Source organism: Thalassophryne amazonica, chromosome 18 (assembly GCF_902500255.1).
Source record: "Thalassophryne amazonica chromosome 18, fThaAma1.1, whole genome shotgun sequence".
NCBI lineage: Eukaryota > Metazoa > Chordata > Actinopteri > Batrachoidiformes > Batrachoididae > Thalassophryne > Thalassophryne amazonica.
Genome location: NC_047120.1, coordinates 13,611,306 through 13,636,189, shown reverse-complemented (window position 1 = coordinate 13,636,189; position 24,884 = coordinate 13,611,306). Strand labels below are relative to the sequence as shown.

The window sequence follows — 24,884 nt, the reverse complement described above, 5'->3', positions numbered from 1 at the left end:
GATATTTGAGTTGGTAGAAACAAAAAACATCGCAGAGCAGCAAGAAGAAACGAGTGGATTTAAAGAAGAGGAGAAAGTAGTCAACATGCTGGATGCTGTTTTCAATCCTGAAGTTCGCTGATCCAGAGCAGGTTTGTCCACTAAACTTTATTTCAGACCAACTCCACCACATCCAAATGATAGCTGTTAGTCTGTGTTGGAGTTCTTATTATAGACTGAACACCAAATACCAGCAAAAAGAAATAAGACAAACTGTGCTTTATGATGACAAATGAAGGACAGTTCAGCTTCGTGATGGACTGATGAAGCCGATCAGTTGATACTGTTGATAAGTTTTTCTTCGTGTTATACAACCAAAATGGAACTATGCACACAATTCATAAAATCTGAAGCTCATGAATCAACATCATGACTCCAAACTGCTGAACTCTGAGCACAACATCATGGTTTCACTCAAAGATTCTAAATCAGTGATGCAAACCTCTGAACATAAGCATAACTTATCAATCTTTGTTCACTTTGTTGTAGAAAAACCGAGCTTCAAAGCGCAGCATCCTGATAACCAGATAGAATCAGAAGACTTAATTTATCCTGAAGGAAACTGCTGATGTTCCAGCAGCACAGATAAACAGAGATACAAATCGACATGAGGAGCAGGAGACTGGAGAAGAAAAATAACCACCATAGGTTCTTTCAGCTTCTGGACATTAATATCTATCAAACAATCAGCTGGTTGCAGCAGGTACATAAGAAAAATGTGCACGTCAGGTGATTTCTGGGATCAGGGTTGGTGTCTCCTGCTTTCAGACATCTGTCCCAGCACAGGGACATTTTGGTGTTGTCTCTCACTTGTGATTGGTCAGCCTGGGCAGCAGAGCAGCAGCAGATGAGAAAATCGGCCTGTTTTTAGTCTTTCCTCCACTTGGTCGTTGACTCTCTCTTTCTTTTGTGTGTCTTAAAGTGTTTCCACAAACATGTCTGAAGTCCAGCAGCTGGGGGACATGTTGAAGCTACAGCTAACACCTGCTGATGAAGGAATGATCGCAGACCAGGAAGAAGAATTGTGTCATTTAAAAGAAGAGAACAAAAGAGGTAAAGGGCTGGATGCTGTTTTTAATCCTCCATATCTCTTCTACAGGACAGGTTTGTTCAGTCAGCTTTGTTTGTGTTACTGATACTTTATAACATGTTGTTGTAATGGTCAAATATTTTCTTCATCGGGTATTCCTCCATTTCATTGGTAGCTTGTTAGCATTAATAGCCAGCTTTGCTACCAGGTGTGACATGTTGACCTGAATAGTGTAAATCTGGAAGTGTGCAGAAATATGGGTTTGAAAAAAGAGAGACAGGGAGAAAGAGAGGGTGTGATGGAAGTCTGGTTCACGAAACAGTGTTTAATAGACCTATCTTTGGTTTTGTGATACTTGTCAGCTTAGCCTGTTAGCATGAGTGGTGCTAGCAACAGTCTTCAGGTGAGGCCAGGAAGCATCACAGGTTTAGAACTGATGTACGTAATGGACCCCATCCATGTGGGACATAGCACAGGTAAGCTAATGCTTCTGTGTTATTACCTTGCAAATAAGAGTTTATAACACTAAATTCTATTTCATCAAATGTTTAGACACAGTTCTTTTCATAATTGTAGCATAAATCAGTAAAATATCTGTAATCTGGAAATATCACATTTTATTATATGGCTTTTTTTGTAACATCTTAGTTTAAGATGTTTTACGCCATAAAGTTTTGTAAATTTGGGCCTGGGGTCGCTTTGAGTGACAGCTTCTGTTGGAGTGTCTTTCACTTAGTGTCTGCTCGCTGCGGCTGTTGTGGAGACTCTCTGCTTCTTTGGGGTATTTTATTACAAACACCTGGAAAATAAATGAAAGTACTTAATTCTTTCACCAAAACATCAAATCTAGGCTTGCATCATAGATGTACCTCCTGGCAAATTGTAGCTGAATATTTAGGTCTTCTTTTGAAGAAAATCCTTCTCTAAACACTTCCATCATGAAGCTGTATAACTGGGAATACAAAATATCCTCATATAAAATAAATAATAATAATAATAATATTATTATTAAAGAAATTAGCTCTGATATCAGAATAGTATTGGTAGATATCCAAATTTAGGTATAGGGATCGGATCGGAAGTGGTGGATCGGTGCATTCCTATTTGATACTGGTGAGTGAACAGTGTTGTGGGACTCGCACTTCATGTTCTTCTTTTGCCGGATGTAGCAAGTTAATTTTCAGCCACATTTAGAATGAAATCTTCTTAAAAAGCAACGTGTTTCAGTGATGTTCATGGGGCGGCAGAAGCATTTATCTGATTCTGGGTTTGCGTTTACACTGTCCTGATGTGAAATCAGTAAGACTGAATGTATATGTAACAGATCCCCCAGGATGCATAGCTCCAAGTTGGGGGTAAAAGGAAATGTAATTTCTCTGGGTCTCACAGCGCAGTGGTGATGTGGATTTTACAAACATATTTACGTTTGTTTTCTTTTAAAGTCTTTGCCATCGACTGTGTGTATATACAGTGGTATGTAAAAGTTTGGGCACCACTGATGATTTCCATGATTTTCCTTTATAAATCATTGTTTGTTTGGATCAGTAATTTCAGTTAAATATATCATATAGCAGACAAACAGTGATATTTGAGAAGTGAAATGAAGTTTATAGGATTTACAGAAAGTGTGCACTAATTATTTAAACAAAATTAGGCAGGTGCATAAATTTGGGCACTCCAACAGAAAAAATACATCACTAATTAGTAGATCATCCTTTTGCAGAAATAACAGCTTCTAAACACTTCCTATAGCTTCCAATGAGGGTCTGGATTCTGATTGAAGGTATTTTGGACCATTCTTCTTTACAAAACATCTCCAGTTCAGTCAGGTTTGTTGGTTTCTGAGCATGGACAGCCCGTTTAAAATCACACCACATATTTTCAATATTACTCAGGTCTGGGGACTGAGATGGCCATTCCAGAACGTTGTACTTGTTCCTCTGCATGAATGCCTTAGTAGATTTTGAGTAGTATTTAGGGTCGTTGTCTTGTTGAAAGATACAGCCTCGGCACAACATCAGCTTTGTCACTGATTCATGAACATTGTTCTCAAGAATCTGCTGATACTGACTGGAATCCATGTGACCCTCAACTTTAACAAGATTCCCTGTACCTGCACTGGCCACACAGCCCCACAGCATGATGGAACCACCTCCAAATTTTACTGTACAAGTGTTTTTCTTGGAATGCTCTGTTCTTTTTCAGCCATGCATACCGCCCCTTATGTCCAAATAACTCCATTTTAGTTTCATCAGTCCACAGCACCTTATTCCAAAATGAAGCTGGCTTGTCCAAATGTGCTTTAGCATACCTCAAGTGACTGTTTGTGGCATGTACGCAGAAAAGGCTTCATCTACATTACAGCATCATACATCATCTCCTTGTGCAAAGTGTGCTGTATAGTTGAACGATGCACAGAGACGCTGTCTGCAGCAGATTATGTTGTAGGTCTTTGGAGCAGGTCTATGGGTTGACTATGACTCTTCTCACCATCCTTCGCTTCAGATTATCTGAGATTTTACTGTGCCTGCAGTCATCCATTTCCTCACTATGTTCCTCACAGTGGAAACTGACAGCTGAAATCTCTGATATAGCTTTTTGTATCCTTCCCCTAAACCATGATGTTGAACAATCTTTGTTTTCAGGTCATTTGAGAGTTGTTTAGAGGCTCCCATGTTGCCACTCATTAGAAGAGATGCAAAGAGGGGAAACATTTGCAAATGGCCACCTTCAATACCCTTTCTATCATCTACCCGATCTATCACCTCTACTGGTGGTTGGCTCTCACTGCGGTATTGTATCACTTCCTGTTCCGGAGCACAGCGGTGTTTTGCTGTATCTGTTAGCTGTTTAATCTGCGCAGTTAGATTGATCTAGATAACTAGATAACGATTTGTTTCACAATGTAATCTTCACGTGCCTTAACTAAAGCACTCCCTCTGCTGAATCACCTCTAAATTATTTACACATTATTCACTTTGTGTGTTTTTAGGAATCCGCTAGTTTAGCGCAGCTACTAGCTCTTAGCCAGTTTAGCATGGCGGCTTCTCCTGTCTCTCCCGCACTTTTCTGCTCTGGGTGTGAAATGTTTAGTTATTCCTCGGCCTCCTTTAGCAGTAATGGTACTTGTAATAAGTGTAGCTTATTCGTAGCTTTGGAGGCCAGGCTGGGTGAATTGGAGGCTCGGCTCTGCACCATGGAAAATTCTACAGCTAGCCAGGCCCCTGTAGTTGGTGTGGACCAAGGTAGCTTAGCCGCCGTTAGTTCCCTTCCAGCAGATCCCGAGCAGCCGGGAAAGCAGGCCGACTGGGTGACTGTGAGGAGGAAGCATAGTCCTAAACAGAAGCCCCATGTACACCGCCAACCCGTTCACATTTCTAACCGTTTTTCCCCACTCGGTGACACACCCACCGAGGATCAGACTCTGGTTATTGGCGACTCTGTTTTGAGAAATGTGAAGTTAGTGACACCAGCAACCATAGTCAATTGTCTTCCAGGGGCCAGAGCAGGTGACATTGAAGAAATTTGAAACTGCTGGCTAAGGCTAAGCGTAAATTTGGTAAGATTGTAATTCACGTCGGCAGTAATGACACCCGGTTACGCCAATCGGTGGTCACTAAAATTAACATTGAATCGGTGTGTAACTTTGCAAAAACAATGTCGGACTCTGTAGTTTTCTCTGGGCCCCTCCCCAATCGGACCGGGAGTGACATGTTTAGCCACATGTTCTCCTTGAATTGCTGGCTGTCTGAGTGGTGTCCAAAAAATGAGGTGGGCTTCATAGATAATTGGCAAAGCTTCTGGGGAAAACCTGGTCTTGTTAGGAGAGACGGCATCCATCCCACTTTTGATGGAGCAGCTCTCATTTCTAGAAATCTGTCCAATTTTCTTAAATCCTCCAAACCGTGACTATCCAGGGTTGGGACCAGGAAGCAGAGTTGTAGTCTTACACACCTCTCTGCAGCTTCTCTCCCCCTGCCATCCCCTCATTACCCCATCCCCGTAGAGACGGTGCCTGCTCCCAGACCACCAATAACCAGCAGTGGGGAATAAGTTTCATTACACTAGAAGTCTTTCAGAAAGCGCTGTAACTAGGTTTAAGGATATGATTCCTTCTTTATGTTCTCTAATGTCATATACCAACACAGTGCAGAGTAGCTACCTAAACTCTGTAAGTGAGATAGAGCAGTGATTCTCAACCGGGGTGCCGCGGCACCCTAGGGTGCCGTGATCGATCGTCAGGGGTGCCGTGGGTATTTTTCATATTCGCAATTATTTTTCATATTCGCAATTACCGTGAATTATTTATTTTATCCACAAAGCATAAAATGACTCAGAATCTGATGTCAAACGTGCTGCAGCCTCGCTCTCGTCTTAAGGCGGGACAATAACAAGGAGGATGACGGCCGATTAAAACAGTGCCGTCTTCTTCAAAAGCCGTCTAAAATGCGGAGCTGTCGGTGTGTGTGTCTGTGCCTGTGTGTGCACGCGCGCGGAGTTAACAGGCTGCAGACTGCGAGGGAGGGGCTGGGTGAGGGAGATTCCTGAATGCAGGGGCGACACGTTCAGTGCGCAGCGAGCGCGGAGCAGAGAGAGGATTGTAAACCCGAGTGAACGTTAACAAAACGGAAACATGAAGCTGCCTTTACTTCTCTCTGAACTTTCTCTAAAGGTGTGATTCTGCCGTTACCGTCCTGTTCACACCATGTGCGCGTCGTATGCTGAATTTATGAGATCATGAGATGAAATAAACGGTCAAATACTCGTATATTTAAAAACATATTTAAAAAATGAGAATATATGAATGAACTGAGAGCCACAAAAAAAAATGTTCAGACGCACAGATCACAAAAAGCAGGTAAGAACGCTGAACTTTAACAGCTGTTATTTTCCAAAATGTATTTATTTGTTCAATCTTGAGCTTAATGTAGTGTTAAGCACAAAACGTGACTGATGAGGAGAAACAATTTCAGAAATGCAACAGAAACAACCACAAATCAGAAAAAGTTGGGACTGTATGTAAAATGAAGATAAAAATAAAAATGTTGCACCATTCCCAGTTTCTCCACTCACAGAAGCCAAACGTTCTTCCAGAGTTGTGTAATTATACTACAATAGTAGAATATAAAGAAGGGGAAAAAAGAAAAAAAAAATAGACAATATATTCGTCAATCGCAATTATTTGTCTGACAATTAATCGTTTCCAGAAATTCCTAATCGTGACAGCCCTACTTGAGATCAGAGCGCAAAATGCTTGAGGATTTTCGAAATGCGATGTTTTCTGTATTGATTTTCTATTGCGATAATTGGGTTTTGCGCAAAACCAGAGGTAATAGCATTATAATATTATTTTAGTTGGTGGTGTGCCGCAGGATTTTGTAAATATAAAAAGGGTGCCGCGGCTCAAAAAAGGTTGAAAAACACTGAGATAGAGTATCTCGTCAGTAGTTTTACATCCTCATTGAAGACAACTTTGGATGCTGTAGCTCCTCTGAAAAAGAGAGCTTTAAATCAGAAGTGCCTGACTCCGTGGTATAACTCAGAAACTCGCAGCTTAAAGCAGATAACCCGTAAGTTGGAGAGGAAATGGCGTCTCACTAATTTAGAAGATCTTCACTTAGCCTGGAAAAAGAGTCTGTTGCTCTATAAAAAAGCCCTCCGTAAAGCCAGGACATCTTACTACTCATCACTAATTGAAGAAAATAAGAACAACCCCAGGTTTCTTTTCAGCACTGTAGCCAGGCTGACAGAGTCACAGCTCTATTGAGCCGAGTATTCCTTTAACTTTAACTAGTAATGACTTCATGACTTTCTTTGCTAATAAAATTTTAACTATTAGAGAAAAAATTACTCATAACCATCCCAAAGACGTATCGTTATCTTTGGCTGCTTTCAGTGATGCCGGTATTTGGTTAGACTCTTTCTCTCCGATTGTTCTGTCTGAGTTATTTTCATTAGTTACTTCCTCCAAACCATCAACATGTCTATTAGACCCCATTCCTACCAGGCTTCTCAAGGAAGCCCTACCATTAATTAATGCTTCGATCTTAAATATGATCAGTCTATCTTTATTAGTTGGCTATGTACCACAGGCTTTTAAGGTGGCAGTAATTAAACCATTACTTAAAAAGCCATCACTTGATTAGCTAATTATACTTATAATTACTTAGCTAATTATAGGCCAATCTCCAACCTTCCTTTTCTCTCAAAAATTCTTGAAAGGGTAGTTGTAAAACAGCTAACTGATCATCTGCAGAGGAATGGTCTATTTGAAGAGTTTCAGTCAGGTTTTAGAATTCATCATAGTACAGAAACAGCATTAGTGAAGGTTACAAATGATCTTCTTATGGCCTCAGACAGTGGACTCATCTCTGTGCTTGTTCTGTTAGACCTCAGTGCTGCTTTTGATACTGTTGACCATAAAGTTTTATTACAGAGATTAGAGCATGCCATAGGTATTAAAGGCACTGTGCTGTGGTGGTTTGAATCATATTTATCTAATAGATTACAATTTGTTCATGTAAATGGGGAATCTTCTTCACAGACTAAGGTTAATTATGGAGTTCCACAAGGTTTTTTGCTAGGACCAATTTTATTCACTTTATACATGTTTCCCTTAGGCAGTATTATTAGACGGCATTGCTTAAATTTTCATTACGCAGATGATACCCAGCTTTATCTATCCATGAAGCCAGAGGACACACACCAATTAGCTAAACTGCAGGATTGTCTTACAGACATAAAGACATGGATGACCTCTAATTTCCTGCTTTTAAACTCAGATAAAACTGAAGTTATTGTACTTGGCCCCACAAATCTTAGAAACATGGTGTCTAATCAGATCCTTACTCTGGATGGCATTGCCCTGACCTCTAGTAATACTGTGAGAAATCTTGGAGTCATTTTTGATCAGGATATGTCATTCAATGCGCATATTAAACAAATATGTAGGACTGCTTTTTTGCATTTGCGCAATATCTCTAAAATTAGAAAGGTCTTGTCTCAGAGTGATGCTGAAAAACTAATTCATGCATTTATTTCCTCTAGGTTGGACTATTGTAATTCATTATTATCAGGTTGTCCTAAAAGTTCCCTGAAAAGCCTTCAGTTAATTCAAAATGCTGCAGCTAGAGTACTGACAGGGACTAGAAGGAGAGAGCATATCTCACCCATATTGGCCTCTCTTCATTGGCTTCCTGTTAATTCTAGAATAGAATTTAAAATTGTTCTTCTTACTTATAAGGTTTTGAATAATCAGGTCCCATCTTATCTTAGGGACCTCATAGTACCATATCACCCCAATAGAGCGCTTCGCTCTCAGACTGCAGGCTTACTTGTAGTTCCTAGGGTTTGTAAGAGTAGAATGGGAGGCAGAGCCTTCAGCTTTCAGGCTCCTCTCCTGTGGAACCAGCTCCCAATTCAGATCAGGGAGACAGACACCCTCTCTACTTTTAAGATTAGGCTTAAAACTTTCCTTTTTGCTAAAGCTTATAGTTAGGGCTGGATCAGGTGACCCTGAACCATCCCTTAGTTATTCTGCTATAGACTTAGACTGCTGGGGGGTTCCCATGATGCACCGAGTGTTTCTTTCTCTTTTTGCTCTGTATGCACCACTCTGCATTTAATTATTAGTGATTGATCTCTGCTCCCCTCCACAGCATGTCTTTTTCCTGGTTCTCTCCCTCAGCCCCAACCAGTCCCAGCAGAAGACTGCCCCTCCCTGAGCCTGGTTCTGCTGGAGGTTTCTTCCTGTTAAAAGGGATTTTTTCCTTCCCACTGTAGCCAAGTGCTTGCTCACAGGGGGTCGTTTTGACCGTTGGGGTTTTTCCGTAATTATTGTATGGCCTTGCCTTACAATATAAAGCGCCTTGGGGCAACTGTTTGTTGTGATTTGGCGCTATATAAATAAATTTGATTTGATTTGATTTCTCATGATTGGATTCATCTGTGTAAGGTGGTCAAGGGTCAGTGAGCTTACCAGACCAATTTTGTGTTCCAGTAATTAGTGCTAAATGTATTCAGATCAATAAAATGAAAAGGGAACCCCAAATTTATGCACCTGCCTAATTTTGTTTAAATAATTATTGCACACTTTCTGTAAATACTAGAAACTTCATTTCACTTCTCAAATATCAGTGTGTTTGTCTGCTATATGATATATTTAACTGAAATTGCTGGTCCAAACGATCAATGATTTCTAAAGGAAAATCCTGGAAATCATCAGAGGTGCCCAGACTTTTACATACCACTGAATATTGGACAGAGCCTGCATGACGTCACCCAATGGTTTTCTATAGTGACCCAGGAAAGCCGAAATTACCCCCCTTTTCTCAGCATCACCATGTTGAGAGGCCTGCCCGCACTGATTTACGATAAATCCATGAATGCATAAAGGGGCAGAGCGCTGGGAGCTCTGTGTGTGATAGAAAAAAACTGAACACGGTGATTGTCATAACGATTTGCTTTGGTGTGGACAGAAACAGTTATGTGCTGTGTATTTCTTTGGTAATCGTACATTAAGCCCACCTACCAACAGCTGCTAAAAATGCTGACATCGTTAGCATACAATATTAAATAAGAAAGTTTCACTTCACATCAGTATTGCCACAAGGATGTCTTAGATGATCCGTTACAATGTTTCACTGCACAACAAGTCATATTATTCCAGGTGTTTGTAATAAAATACTCCAAACAGACACAAAAGCGAGTGGCTCCATTATGGTCTGAGATTAGGAGAGGAAGAGTCACTGGACATAAACACTGTCACTCAAAGCAACCATGCCCACAATTCTAAAGAATTTTATTAATTAAAACGTCTTAAACTAAGAAGTTAGAAAAAAATTCACCCCCTTAAAGTTGTCATGGAGGCGAAAACTACCTGTAGAGACCAAACCATTTTTACTACGCTGTAAACATGTTTATTTCTGCTCTAAAGTTGGATATTTTAAAATGGGCATCTGTGGGAATGTGCTCTGTGTTTGAGCCAGCCACGAGTGGCCAGTCAAGGAACTGCACAGCCTTTAAAGAGTAGAAAAAAAACTGTCAATTTATTTACCTGATCAAAACCAGGGGCCTCATGCACAAAGTCTGCTTACGCTCAAAAACCTGGTGTACGCCCGTCTCCACATCCACATGCAAAAGTATCAAAAGTGACGTGAGCGTGGAAATGTGCGGTGCATCACGCAAAACCATTAATATTGTGAAAACAAGAAGTCGTCAGAGTGATGTGCACATCAGAGACACACTTGATGAACATTTAACACACCCACGTGTTTGCAGTTATATATGTGGATATAAAAACATGTGCAAAGTGATGCGTAAAATGGCACAAACAGTGGCTGCGTTAGCATTGTTAGAGGACCTTGCAAATGGTGCAATCTGACGTGAGCGTGTATTCAGGGAACACAAGGATCTACTTCCAAATGAGAATAATTGGCTCTGAAACCAATTTTGTCAAGGCCCCTTTTATTGGAGTTGCGCACAGAACAGCGGTCAGCCCAGAGCGCAGTACGGCAAGACCCCAGGGGTTGTCTGCACACACAGGTGCTGACCACGCTGAACCTGTCAATGTTCCATCAATGTTCAGATCATATGTGGAGGCTGTATGATACGCAATTGGGGGGGTGCTTGTTTAGTTTATTCGTGTAATTGTTCCAAACAAAAACCAGAGCGGGCACATTTGGGCATGTGCTCATTCAAATATGTTTTTATTATTATTAATGCCTTCTTTTTTTAATGTTTCCTTGATGGTGAGCTGCAGAGCTTCTTAACAGGCTTCCTGTGCTCTGTATTTGTCAATACATGCGTGCTGTAAATTGTGAATGGTCAGCAGAGGGACATCTCACATTTTTAATGTCAGTGTGTGCACAGCGTGTCGGCCTCACACACTCACACTCTGTAACTCCCACAAACATTTTTCCAGTTTCATGATTATTCCGTTTAACAATGTACTGAATAAACTGTCCCTGCGTGTCTCCACGTCATTTCCAGTCATCTATAGTATAATTTCTTTTCTGTGTTCATGTTGCCTGATGTGATGTTGTGGGGAATCCCTGCTCCGAGGGCCTATTTACATGAAATTGCATATTTAAATGTGGCGTAGCCAGGGAGGAGTTTGGTTCCACCTTCAGTGGGATGTACAAATGGAACGTGCGCGGATTCATGCCTACGCACACTTTGATACATCTGAATATATTTGTGCTTACGCCAGATTCAGGGTTTTGGCATACGCCAAATTATTTGTCCAACAGCAACGTTGCCGTGTGAAACCTAACTAAAGTGACCAAACATATACAAACATGAACCTTGGTTCAGACCTGGTTTCTGACTTTGATGTGTGAAAACGCCCTTAGATTTTTTTTTTTTTTTTCTGAAGACCATCATAAATTTTCCTTTGCACACCCTCTCACAGTGATCTGAACATTTTTGGAAACCAGGCATGAGAGTTTAAAGTCACAGACTTGAAAGCAAGGGATCTTGGTTTCCCTGTCACATGAAAATCACAAAGGCTGTTAAATGCTAAATTGCTCCTGTTTTATGCGTGTGAAGAGGTGTATGTGAGACATCACTGTAAAGCTCTGTGAGCATGTGTATCAGGTGCTGAAAAGTGCTGTAGAAATGAAGTCCATTAACATTGTGTTTGAGATCAGTAACATTAAGATAATCATTTAGTGGTCCCACAGCAAGATATTTATGATGTTGCAACAGCACAGCAACAGTCACAGAACAACAACGCAAATATGCAAAAATAAGTTAAAAGGAAAAATAATTACCAATGTACGGAAGTTCGATGCAGAATAACAGTATATACAGTAGAATTACACTATATACAAGCAGAAAGAATGTTTTGTAATATTGCACGAGTGTTTGAGTGATGTTGTACACGAGTGTACAAGTATTATTGCACAGAATGTGTAGTATTATTGCAAATGGCTGAAAAATTGTTACTATAACGATATTAATTATTTGAGTCTGAGTGGTCTACTGGGAACGGTGCTGGTTGTGGAGTCCAACAGCAGCAGGAAGGAAGGACCTGCAGTATCGCTAAAAATGTCTGATGCCACAACAGAGTCAAAGATGATCCTCAGAAAATACTACTATATTTTTCGGAGTATAGGTTGGACCTGAGTATAAGCTGCACCTGTCAACAAATGCCTCTTGAAGAGGAAAAAAAAAAACATATGTTGCACTGCACTATAAGTTGCACCATTTTCTGTGTTAACTTATGACGTCTTTAATTTTGGATTTTTCTGCATAGTTATAGAGTATTTTTTTTTTTTATTACTGGCAGTTCTTTTATTATTAGAGTTCATTGTTAGTGCTTTGATTTTGGGAAGTTCTATATAAGTAGTCATTATAATTACTCTTTTGAATAACAAACTTGTGATTTTTCAGTATGTATGTATGTGGAGTATAAGTTGCAGGGCCTCCCAAACTAGTGGGGAAAAAAAATGCAACTTAAACTCCAGAACATATTGTAATTAAATTAGTTGGCTTGTATATGTTTTCATGAGTTGTAATGTCACTGTAGATGTGTTCATATCATATTTCATTAATTTTGACATCTTGTTCATGTAGTAATAATAACAATAAATTTCTGAAGCATTTTAAATGGGGGTGAAAACTCAACAAAGTGCTGCACATTGCTCCAGAAGAACATTAAACAAAAATCCCCATATCTCAAAGTAAAACTAAATAAAACCACAAAAGAATTAAGTACGTCAAGAAAATATAATGAAAAGAAGATTTAAAAACTCACCAGTGGGTTTTTACCAGTCGCTTGTGTGCTTGCTCTAGGGGTTACTAAGGTTAGACCTTAATTGTGTCAAGCATCTTGAGGCAGTTTTGTTGTGATTTGGCTCGATATAAATGTAATAATTGAATTGAAAACTAATTTTACGCAATAGAAAATAAATGTTTTACAAAAGTTGCCTTTCTGATGTCAGTCGGCAGCCTGTTCCACAAGGTACAAGCATGGCAAGAAAAGGCTCTGTGGCCAACTGTCTTCTTTTTAACATTTGAGACCGAGCAAGTCTGCGTCCAAGGACATGAGGAGGCACATAAGGCTGAACAAGTTCAGCAAAATAATTGACTTCATGACCATTTAGAGCCTTATATGTCAGCAACAAAACCTTGAAATCTGCTCTTTGAGTCACATGGAGCCAGTGAAGGGAAGCCAGAATGTCTGTGATTAAACATCCTGGTTTTCATCAAAACTTGAGCAGCAGTATTCTGTACCATCTGTAGATATGTCATACCATTTTGAGGCAATCCAGAAAATTCAAAACAATTCTGGAAGACAAAGACTGAATTAAAATGTGTGAAATGTGAAACCAATCTTCCTGATGTACAACCCCAGTTCCAATGAAGTTGGGATGTTGTGAAAAATGTAAATAAAAACAGAATACGATTTCCAAATCCTCTTCAACTTATATTCAATTGAATACACCACAAAGACAAGATATTTAATGTTCAAACTGATAAACTTTATTGTTTTTGTGCAAATATTTGCTCATTTTGAAATGGATGCCTGCAACACGTTTCAAAAAAGCTGGGACAGGGATATGATTACCACTGTGTTACATCACCTTTCATTCTAACAACACTCAATAAGCGTTTGGGAACTGAGGACACTAATTGTTGAAGCTTTGTAGGCGGATTTCTTTCCCATTCTTGCTTGATGTACGACTTCAGTTGTTCAACAGTTCGGGGTGTCCGTTGTTGTATATTACACTTCATGATGCGCCACACATTTTCAATGGGTGACAGGTCTGGACTGCAGGCAGGCCAGTCTAGTACTCTTTTACTATGAAGCCACGCTGTTGTAACATGTGCAGAATGTGGCTTGGCATTGTCTTGCTGAAATAAGCAGGGACGTCCCTGAAAAAGACGTTTCTTGGATGGCAGCATGTGTTGCTCCAAAACCTGGATGTACCTTTCACAGGGGTTGAATTAGTATGTACATGTGCTAGTTTGTGCACGTATTATTCGAGCAGTGCATGTAACTTTATACTGCACTTGCACTGGTGCAAGTAACTTTATCCAAGTTTTATCAACTATAAGCACCAGTAGAATGAACCAATAAAGGAATAAATAAGGAAAAACAATTTCCAGTGTATTGTCTTCGTCTTCCCTGCGTTTTATGACACTCACACACAGGGCGAGATGCTGTGCTCTATTTATTGTGGAAAGCTGACAAACGTCGCCAGCGGCGCCGTCCCTGGGTTGACAACATCCTCATGAGATGTTCCTAATTTGGGGAGTTTCAGCTGCAGGAGCTCCAGTTTGAGGACCTCCTGTCCCGTTCGCGTGCGCACATGTAAATAAAGAAAAGAAAAAAAAAACTGGCTGCCGCTGCGGTTCCTCGCTCTCTCTCCCCTCAAACTCTGTCATCATTGTGTTATAAACCAGTCACCATTTGTTTTATTATACATGTGTGTAGTTAATAAAATTATCTTCACGGATGATTAGTTCGCGCATGCACGTGAACAAAAAAAAAACTGGCTGCTGCGGTTCCTCGCTCTCTTCCCCTCAAACGCTGTCATAATTGTGTTATAAACCAGTTGCCATTTGTTTTATTATACATCTGTGTAGTTAATAAATAATCTTCACGGACGATTCGTTCACGCACGCATGTGAAAAAAAACTGTCTGCCGCTGCTGCTGCTCTCCCCTCAAACTCTCCCCAGAGAGGAAGAGTCTGACACATTAGAGGAGTTTTAAGGTTGATATAAGACTGACTTTTGGTTGTGCAAGTAACTGTTTTTTTTTTGTTTTTTTTGCAACTAATTTTTTTTGTTACTAGCACCAGTGCAAGTAGCTTAAAAAAAATGTATTTCAACCCCTGTTTCAGCATTGATGGTGCCATCACAGATGTGTAAGTTGTCTATGCCATGGGCAATAACACACCCCCATACCATCACAGATGCTGGTTTTTGAACTTTGCACTGGTAACAATCTGGATGGTCTTTTTCCTCGTTTGTTCAGAGGACACGCCGTCCATGATTTCCAAAAACAATTTGAAATGTGGACTCATCAGACCACAGCACATTTTTCCACTTTGCCTCTGTCCATTTCAAATGAGCTCGGGCCCAGAGAAGGCGGCGGCATTTCTGGTTTGCATGGTAGAGTTTTAACTTGCACTTGTAGATGTAGTGACGAACTGTGTTAACTGACAATGGTTTTCTGAAGTGTTCCTGAGCCCACACGGTAAGATCCTTGTAACAATGATGTCGGTTTTTAATGCAGTGCCACCTGAGGGGTCGAAGGTCATGAAGACGGGCTTATGTGTAGAAAGTTCTTTTGATTCTCTGAATCTTCTGATTATATTATGAATTGTAGATGCTTGAATCCCTACATTCCTTGCAATTGAACATTAAGAAACATTGTTCTGAAACTGTTGGACTATTTTTTTCATGCAGTTGTTCACAAAGTAGTGATCCTCACCCCATCTTTGCTTGTGAATGGCTGAATCTTTTGGGGATGCTCCTTTTATACCCAATCATTCACGTGTTTCCAATTAGGTGTTCTTTGAGCATACATCAACTTTCCCAGTCTTTTGTTGCCACTGTCTCAACTTTTTTGAAACGTGTTGCAGGCATCCATTTCAAAATGACCAAATATTTGCACAAAAACAGTGTTTATCAGTCTGAACATTAAATATCTTGTCTTTGTGGTGTATTCAGTTGAATATAGGTTGAAGAGGATTTGCAAATCATTGTATTTATTTACATTTTACACAACATCCCAACTTCATTGGAATTGGGGTTGTACATTTCCACTTTTAGTCTAGACAACCATTGCTAAGGAGGGCACATTTCAAAATGCCTTCACATGTGAAAATTATTAGTACACCCTGAAGTATCATTGTGTCAAGTTTCATGCTTTTATCACTAACTGAGCAATTCTTGCACCCTCCACCTGGAGCATTTATCATTTCCATCAGTGCAATAACTCACTGTTGTCAGCCCAAACTCACCAATCTATTGTGTCGTTCGAACATTTGTTAATTTCATTGTTTCTTTGCAGACATGCAGCCGTTGTTGGTGATTAAAGAAGAAACTCTCCCTGAACACCAGGAATGGAATCTGAGTGTTGACCAGGAAGACATTAAAGAAGGAGAGAAGCAGTGGATAAGTCAGCAGGGAGTGCAGCTTCAGCAGCTGGAGGAGGCAGATCTCAGCAAGTTTAGTTCCACTGCCGTCTCTGTGAAGAGTGAAAATGATGACAAAAAACCAGAGTCATCACAGCTTCATCAAAGCCACAGTGATGAGAGCATAGAGGCTGAGCCTGTAGCCAGCAGTTCATCTGTACACAGAACACTGACAGCAGAAGCTGATGGAGAGGACAATGGAGAACCACAACTAGCCAGCAACTCAGGTCCAAACAGTCATTTACAACCAGATACCAGTGGAAGGAGTCCAGACAGTTCTGGAACTGAGACTGATGACAGTTATGACTGGAAAGAGACCAGAGAACTTCAGTTAAGTTTTAATTGTCGAAAAAATACCAATACTGTTCATTCAGGCAACACTAATGAGAAACTATTTAAAGGCTCAACATATGGAAAAGCATCTGGTCACATGAACAACTCAGAGCAACAAAAGGGGAGACAAGCAAGAAGAAAACAGTTTAGCTGTTCTGATCAGGGTAAAAGACAGAAACAGAAGGGCACTTTGAACAAACACAACAGAATTCAGACAGGACAAAAAGTATTTGTCTGTTTTGAGTGTGGTCGAAGATTTGTACGAAAGAGCCACCTGAACAGACATATGATAATTCATACAGGACAAAAGCCATTTGTCTGCTCTGAGTGTGGTAAAAGATTTGGAGTAAAGGACGACCTGAACAAACATATGATAATTCATACAGGACAAAAACCATTTGTCTGTTCTGAGTGTGGTAAAAGATTTGGACTAAAGAGCAACCTGAACAAACATATGATAATTCATACAGGACAAAAACCATTTGTCTGTTTTGAGTGTGGTAAAAGATTTGGACTAAAGAGCAACCTGGACACACACGTTATAATTCATACAGGACAAAAACCATTTGCCTGTTCTGAGTGTGGTAAAAGCTTTGGGCAAAAGAGCTACCTGAAAAAACACATGATAATTCATACAGGACAAAAACCATTTGTCTGTTCTCAGTGTGGCAAAAGATTTGGACAAAAGAGCTACCTGAATGAACACATGATAATTCATACAGGACAAAAAGCATTTGTTTGTTCTCAGTGTGGCAAAAGATTTGGACTAAAGAGCAACCTGAACACACACATGAGAATTCATACAAGACACACAAACGAAACACCAAAACTCTAAAAATGATCTACGAACAGCATGGTCATAGAAAGCAATCGATACAGGGGTCATAGTTCTCCATCGCTATGACTGATTTCCTTCAACTGGTCTCAGAGCTGGTTCTAGCCGTTTTGGTGCCTGAGGCCTCGGATTTGCTGTGGCAAACCCCTGTGTGTAAACAAGGGAACAGTTGAAGGGACTTACTTCTTCAGTCAAGATTATGATTTAGATCATAGATTGACAACAGCTGTATGACAGACTTTAAAGGTTTAATTGTTGATCAAACACACATTCAAATAATATAAATAACAATGAAAAATAATTCAATGAAATAACATAAATAAACCCAGAATTCCTTTGTAGATCTTGAGCAAATATTTTGAATGTCTGGACAGCTCCCATTATATGACCAATATAAAAGTGCTGTGTTCAAACAATACAAAACAGTGCAATATAACATAACAACAAAATACAAAAGTTGCAGTGCACATTTAACTCAGTCAGTCCCAATGACAGCAATTTTTTTTTTTCTTCAGTAACATAAAATGGTGCTACAGTTGGTGAATTCTATGTATTTGTAAACAATGGTCCTTACAGAAGCAAAATATGCAAACAAGACAACAAAACTATAATGTACCACCAAATCTAGTCCACCTTAATTGTCTGTTTTATGACAACAGCATGGGGCCCATCATGGCACCCTGCAGCCCCGCTGTGAATTATGATGTCACGTAAAATCTCTCTGAGTAGAATTTCCCAGTCACGAGTTATCTTCAACTGCTTATCCGGGATCAGGTCGTGGGGCAACAGTCCAGTAAGGGACCCCAAACTTCCCTTTTACCGAGCCACATTAACCACCTCTGACTGGGGGATCCCGAGGTACTTCCAGGCCAGTGTGGAGATATAATCTCTCCACCTAGTCCAGGGCCTTAATCGGGTTTCCTCCCAGCTGGACGTGCCTGGAACACCTCCACAGGGAGGTGTGTTCCAGGAGGCATCCTTACCAGATAACCAAACCACCTCAGCTGTCTCCGTTCAGCAGCTCTACTCCAAGCTCTTCATGAATGACTGAGCTTCTCACTCTGTCTCTGAGGGAGACCCCAGCCACCCTCCTGAGGAAACCCATTTTGGCCCATACAGAGAGATTTCCCCTCTGTACGTATCTTTAATTTATAGTCAGTTTTAAAATAATACACCACATACTTACAGTATTTGGTGTATGAAGCTCCTGGGTTTTTCAGCAAAATTACTTTATTCTTAAATATTACTAATAGTAAGCCAATGATGATAATATAAAAGTAAGTAGGACCCTTTGGCTGCTCCCTTGTTTCCACCACAGCAGACCCAAGGTAGCACTGCATGGTGATTTGGCATAATTTTTACGCCGGATGCCCTTCCTGACGCAACTTCACATTACATAGAGAATTGCAGCAGGGTTGGGTTTTGAACCAGAACCTTCCACACTGAAACCAAGCGCGTTGTACTACTAATAATAATCATAATGTTTAATATATTATTTAATTGTAGTAATAATAAGAATAAAAATTTTATATTTAATATCTTAATTGCTTCAAAGTATTAGAATCTTATTATGTGCAAAAAATGTATTTAAAATTGCTGAAAAGTGAACGTTTAAGGGGTTTGGGGGGGGGGGCCCTTCCCCACCCCTCGCCCCTGTGGCTCCGCCCCTTCACCAGAGGCCTGCAGAGTTTGTCTGCAGCTGTAAAGAGTTCGCTGTCTGTTTTTATCAGCTCCGTGCTCTCAAACAGTGACACAGATGATCTTAAATAGACTTGTTGTGTATTTAAAGTGAGGCAGTATGTTTGTGTATTTTTGTTAAACACACGGTGCTGTGTGTGACCCCCCGCAGAGAAAGGATGCAGACTTTAAGTGAATCAACTGACTGATTAAAAAAACACCTTTATTAGATGGATTGTTATTGGATTTGATCAGAACTTTCATCTGTTCATCAACAGGGTGGATTTATCAATGCAGCTTTTGTGTAAAAGCTTCACACACACACAAGGCTGTTTTTTACAGGCTGCGGTCACAACGTGCATGTGCACTGTCAGGAAAGCTCAGAAACTCACAACAACACAAAGAAATAAATGACCACTTTAGAAAGAAAACTTGGACTTGTCTGATTCGGGTAAAGTTCTAAAGGATTTGTGCTGTCCAAAAGGCAGAGTTCACGCTGACGCCGTCCTGAGGCAAAATCATCAAGGCTGGACACAAGATAGAAAATTTACTGCATCCTGAGACACAACGTCCACAAGACACATGGAGACATGTTCAAAAATCAATTTTTAGAATAACTTCTGTTTTGTTTTGTTACTGAACCACATTTGCATTTAATGACTGCGTGTTCAGCAAGAAAATGCACTTATTAAATTACACGTTGCGTGACTAGTCTAAAAAATAAATAATAATCGTGCTTCAGAGTAAATTCATCCAACACAAATGACAAACTGTTAAATGAAAAGAGTTTGTATTTACACTCTGTGTCAGTGTTAAAGTGTCTGATGCAGCTCTGCTGTTCAGATTAAAGCTACTGTGTGTAGATTTGTGAAAACTGCAGCAAATTGTCTTGTAAAAAGTTTTTTTTATTTGTCCTAAAAGATTTTGTAATTTGAATGAAGTAAAAGCTGCAGAAAATCTGTCTCCTTAAAATGTGTTTATCCTGAAGTATTTAAATAATGTGGAGGTTAGTCTTTCTGTAAATATGATGCTCCATTAGAAAAGAGCAGGTTAGTGAGTGAAATATCATATTTAGCAGGAGAACAATTTGCTGTTTTCTTAACTGTCTCCACCTTGTTTTGCCTTAAATCCTTTAAAAGGTAGATGAACAGCTTTTGATTTGGCTGTTAAGAAAAAAATACAGTCAGAAGGATTTTTTTTTTAATCCCTGTAGATATCATACCAGTTGTTGTGGGGCAACAGGCCTTATGAAAAAAACCTGAAGAAATACCTCGAGTCAATCCCCCGTCACCCAAGATTCCACGAGGTACAGTTATCAGCAGTTAAGGGAACGATTACCATCTCTCAGAGAGCCCTCAGATACAATGTCAGCAATGTTTAGGGTGAAACTATAGACCCCGGGTCTGGGGCCCGTTATATTCTATTAAAAGAAATCCAACCGAAATTTAAAAACAAAAAGTGTCCATCAGTGTGTCAGAAGATTTGGACTGAAAGGTGGTGTGAAGGTGGGATGTGTTTGGATGTTCTTGGTGTTTAAACTGTCAGCAAGGTGTTGCAGTAATCGAGGCGTCTGTGTCAGGAGTCCTGCTGCATGCTGGGAAACTTTCTGATTCTATGAGTGTTGTAATGTCTTCATGTTGAAATTGTAAATTTTGGATAAGAAGTGGACTTTTTTTGGGTCGGGGGACGCTAAAAAGTGAAATTCATACAAAATGTTTTTTTTTTTTTCACTTTTTCATGGAATTTTTTCTTTTGCCTAATCTAAGTTCTGTGCACAATTCTTGCTCACAGAATTATGAATTTTGTTGTAAATATGGGCTAGTTTGAAAAATAATAAAAATCACCCAAAATGCTTCTTTTTCTCCAGTTTCTGATAAATTTTAATTTTGGTGGTTTTGTTTGATTCATCAAAGCTCTGTTCTTGAATGCAGAATTTAGAAATTTGAATTTGGGTAAAAATATAAATTTTTGGTCATGAAAAACTATTCAATTCACTCAAAATTAAGCATGTTCCTGAATTTCTTTTTTTTCTGATGGGAAAAAAACAAGATGGCATTTAAGAAAATTTAAAGATTGTCATTATATTTTTGGAAAAGAACCTCAACTTCCATCAAAAATATTTCCAGCAAATTTCTGTCCCCTGATACAGTTGACACACTGCTGTTAACATTTCAGCTGATACTTCAGATTTCATTCAAAAGTCTATTTACACAATAGTGTAAACACTAAAATGACTTACAAAATTTACAGCTGTTAGTAAAGAATTTTATTTGGGGTATGTCATCATTTTCCTCACCTGCATAGTGCAGGGAAATAAGTAGGAGAATAAACCAGGGTGAGCTCTGGTTATTAACTAGAACCGGTTCATGATGTCTGCTGCTATATCTGTAAGGTCAGAGGTCAAACCATCAGCAGTGAGAGAAGTCGATGGTGGAGTTGGAATGAGGAGTGTCTTAAAGGTGAACAACATTTTTCCTGAATCAGCAGCGTTTCTGATTCTGTCATGAAGACAATTTGGCAACAGAAATGCTGGAAGATCAACATGACAGAAGAGATGGACATGAACTGAGGACAACAGGGTGTCCAGATTTACAACGCTGCCGTTCAGCTGCTCTGGGGCCCAATGTACAAAGTGTGCTTGCGCACAAATACCTGCTGTAAGCAGTCTCCATGTCCACGTGCAGATGTATCAGAAGTGACTTGAGCGTGGAAACGTGCGGTGCCTCACGCAAAAATCCTGGCTGGCGGACGCACGTTTCTACAGCTAATGCGCCATCTCCGACATGTACAGGTGATGCAGGGAACCGTTAATCATAGCCCATGTTGTTGCATTCAACCAACCTCACAGAGGTCTGGGGGAGTTATGGTCAGGGTTTGGGGAAAGGACACACTTACATTATGGTTATGTTTCGTGATAGGAGAAGGGGTAGGGTGAGAAATAGTAAAATAAAAAAAATCACAAAAATGTCACTCATTTCGTGAGGGAGGCACGAAAAAAGCATGAGAATGGGCTGGAAATGTCACATGGTTAAACAAAGCTAAAGTTTTCCCTGCTTGTAATAACTAAAAATATTGCTATAACATAGGTGTAAGCTTATTTGTTTATTTGAGCTTTTACATGTTTTGAATTTTTTTCACATCAAAAAACAAAACAAAAATTCAGGCTTTTTATATTAAAATTTCTAAAATGATGCCATTTTCAACTGACAGTGAAAAGTAATCTCTGCATCATGAATGAAAAGAAATGAAAAAGCCAAAATGATGAATAAGTAAGCAGAACACATATAAACCATCACTTTTACATCCAGTCTTCATCAGACAAATGAGGGGGATGGACACATGAACATTTCCAAGATAGTGAATATGTCTTGGACTTTAATAAAATGCAAATTAATTATTTAAAAATCAAACTGTGTCGTGAGCTGCCTGTTCCTGCTGCTTCTCTCTCTCTCTCTCCTCTGGTGCGCCTCAAGCTGATCGACACACAAGTGCTTCTCATCTCATCAGTCTCTGCATATAAACCCCGGCTCGTCACTTCATCATTGCCAGACACTCATATCTTTCATGGTAACTGGCCTCTCTTTTGAGCATTCCTACGCAGTGATTATTCTGAGCGCCCACGCTCTTTAGATTGCGTACTGCAATTTTTCCTGCAGCTTATTTGAGTGTTCAAGATCACATTTTTGTTGTCGTTTTCTAGCTTCAGCTTGTTTCAACACTCGGGACTCCGCTAAGATAAACTGTCTCTTAAAGCTGGAATACCGGCAATCTTCAATAGATAAAATATAGTCTGAAGTTTAATATATATAAACTACATATTTAGAACTTTTTAGAATTTTTAATTAGTGGGAACATACATAATTTGAGGGAAATCCATAGTGTATTTCGCCCCGGCGAATGTCAAAACCTGCAGACAAATTCAAGCTGGAAGTGCGTCTGCGCAGATACACTTAATAACTCAGATAATTAGACAGTAACAGACTCAGATAATAACCATAACTGTACACCATCAGACACCAGTCACCAGGCAACTCACCTGTCCAAAAGCAGCGCTGCAAAACCCTAAAATCCTCGTAAGTTTGATCGCCAGTCTTCTGCCGCAGTTGCTCCCAACAATCTCTCACCGTCGTTGATCTTCTCTTTTTCTCTTGCTCCAAATGACATCTTTTCTTCGCACTTTCTGTGTATATCACCGGTCTTCCTCGCTTTCTTCCACTTCTACTCTCTCTCCTCCATCTTGCCTTCTTCATGCATCGCAGCTAGCAGTGAACCCCCCCCCCCCCCTCCCGACCTGTGACGTCACCCCAATGGTGTCCTGGCTTTCTAATTTTTGGCACATGCCAATAATTCAGAATTTGCTTCGATACGGATGAATTTTAATCACGTTCAGACTAATATTTTGGGAATCCTTTATATTCACACTAACGAACAAAATTACTTTGGTCCCCATCAAAATTCTAACAATCATCTCAATTTCAATATGCTTCCTGGCACTCCAGCTTTAATCTGACTGTGAATTTGAGTTGATCTACTTCTGGAACTGACTCGGTTCGTGTGCTCAGCAATCCACTCACCTGTGTATCTTCTCCAGATTCCACGTCAACAGCTTGCAGGCAGCCACCTGGCTTCCGGATTGCATCACCACTCAGCACTTGGGTTTGAAGCCACCTGGACTGTGGTTCCCTGGTTCCATCATTGTGCGGGCCCTGTCTCCATCTTGCAAGGCTGCCTCCTCATCCTCCTCCATACACTCTTTGTAAATAAACCAGTGTTCTGACTTACTCCATTCTCATTTCTGCTCCCAGCATCTGGGTTCTCCATTCCACTCCTGTCCAAACCGTAACGCAATGTAATTTTTCTGAATTTTTTTTTTTTTTTTTAGATTCTGTCTCTCACAGGTGAAGTGTACCTCCGATAAAACTTACAGACCTCTCCATTCTTTGTAGGTGGGAAAACTTGCAAAATCGACAGTGGATCAAATACTTATTTGCCCCACTGTAGTTGACATGATAAACTGCAGCTTGAGCCACGGACGTGCTGACGTCACCTCAGGGCCCCGCTGCGTATCGGTCATGTGATTTCTAGGAAACAACATGAGCTTCAATTCAGGCTTCAGTCACTACAAGACTCGACACAAGGTTCAGAGTTTCGACACAGTTCACAGCCTGCGCACACGGCTCTACCATGAATGAATGAATGAATGATTTATTCAGCACACAAAACTCCATATCAAAAAAAGGAAAAGATTTTACAGTAACACATGTGGCTGAAAGGCTGTCGGCAGAAGCAAAAGCTTATATACACCCACCCCTTTTACTATATATATATATATATATATATATATATATATATATATATATATATATATATATATATATATATATATATATATATATATATATATGATGTTCTCCAATCAGATTGCAATAGCCAATCACAGATTAGCCTTTCTGTCCATCATTTACCTGTATTTTGGCATGCTTGGAGCCAGAAAGTTATGTCGGATCCAAAATGGCTAGGACCAAAAGTTATATTGGATCGGTTCCCACTGACCAATAGCGTTAGAGCTTACTGCCAATAGCTAGCCAATCAGCGTGGTATATGAAGGTCAGGAACTAGCTGACAGACGCTGGTTGAAAAAAATGGCAACAAACGTGTCATCAACAGCAGAAAAACATCTGCCAGCGAGGATTTCTGAGTTCACAGAGGAGGAACTGGTGGAAATATTGAACTCCAAGGATGCCAAAAACACTAAGAAGGTAGACAAGCACGCTACTGACGTTTTAGAAGCATTCATCGCATCAGAATCAATTATATGCT

General features: G+C 39.9%; 1 protein-coding gene across 1 annotated transcript; it reads left to right on the top strand.

The window, feature by feature from the left end:
- Nucleotides 1–1,445: 1,445 nt before the first annotated feature.
- LOC117531567 (gastrula zinc finger protein XlCGF49.1-like) lies at nucleotides 1,446–18,217 on the top strand. The gene is made up of 2 exons (XM_034194689.1): nucleotides 1,446–1,545; nucleotides 16,780–18,217. Exons 1-2 carry the CDS (start codon nucleotides 1,446–1,448, stop codon nucleotides 17,385–17,387), a joined length of 708 nt encoding a protein of 235 aa, XP_034050580.1. The 3' UTR covers nucleotides 17,388–18,217.
- Nucleotides 18,218–24,884: the final 6,667 nt, after the last annotated feature.

Excerpts from the sequence above, each read along its gene's own strand:
- LOC117531567 (XM_034194689.1), top strand. The coding sequence starts at position 1,446 with ATGAGTGGTGCTAGCAACAGTCTTCAGGTGAGGCCAGGAAGCATCACA. Across the intron at positions 1,546-16,779 it reads CCATGTGGGACATAGCACAG|TATTTGTCTGTTTTGAGTGT; the intron begins GTAAGCTAATGC and ends CAGGACAAAAAG.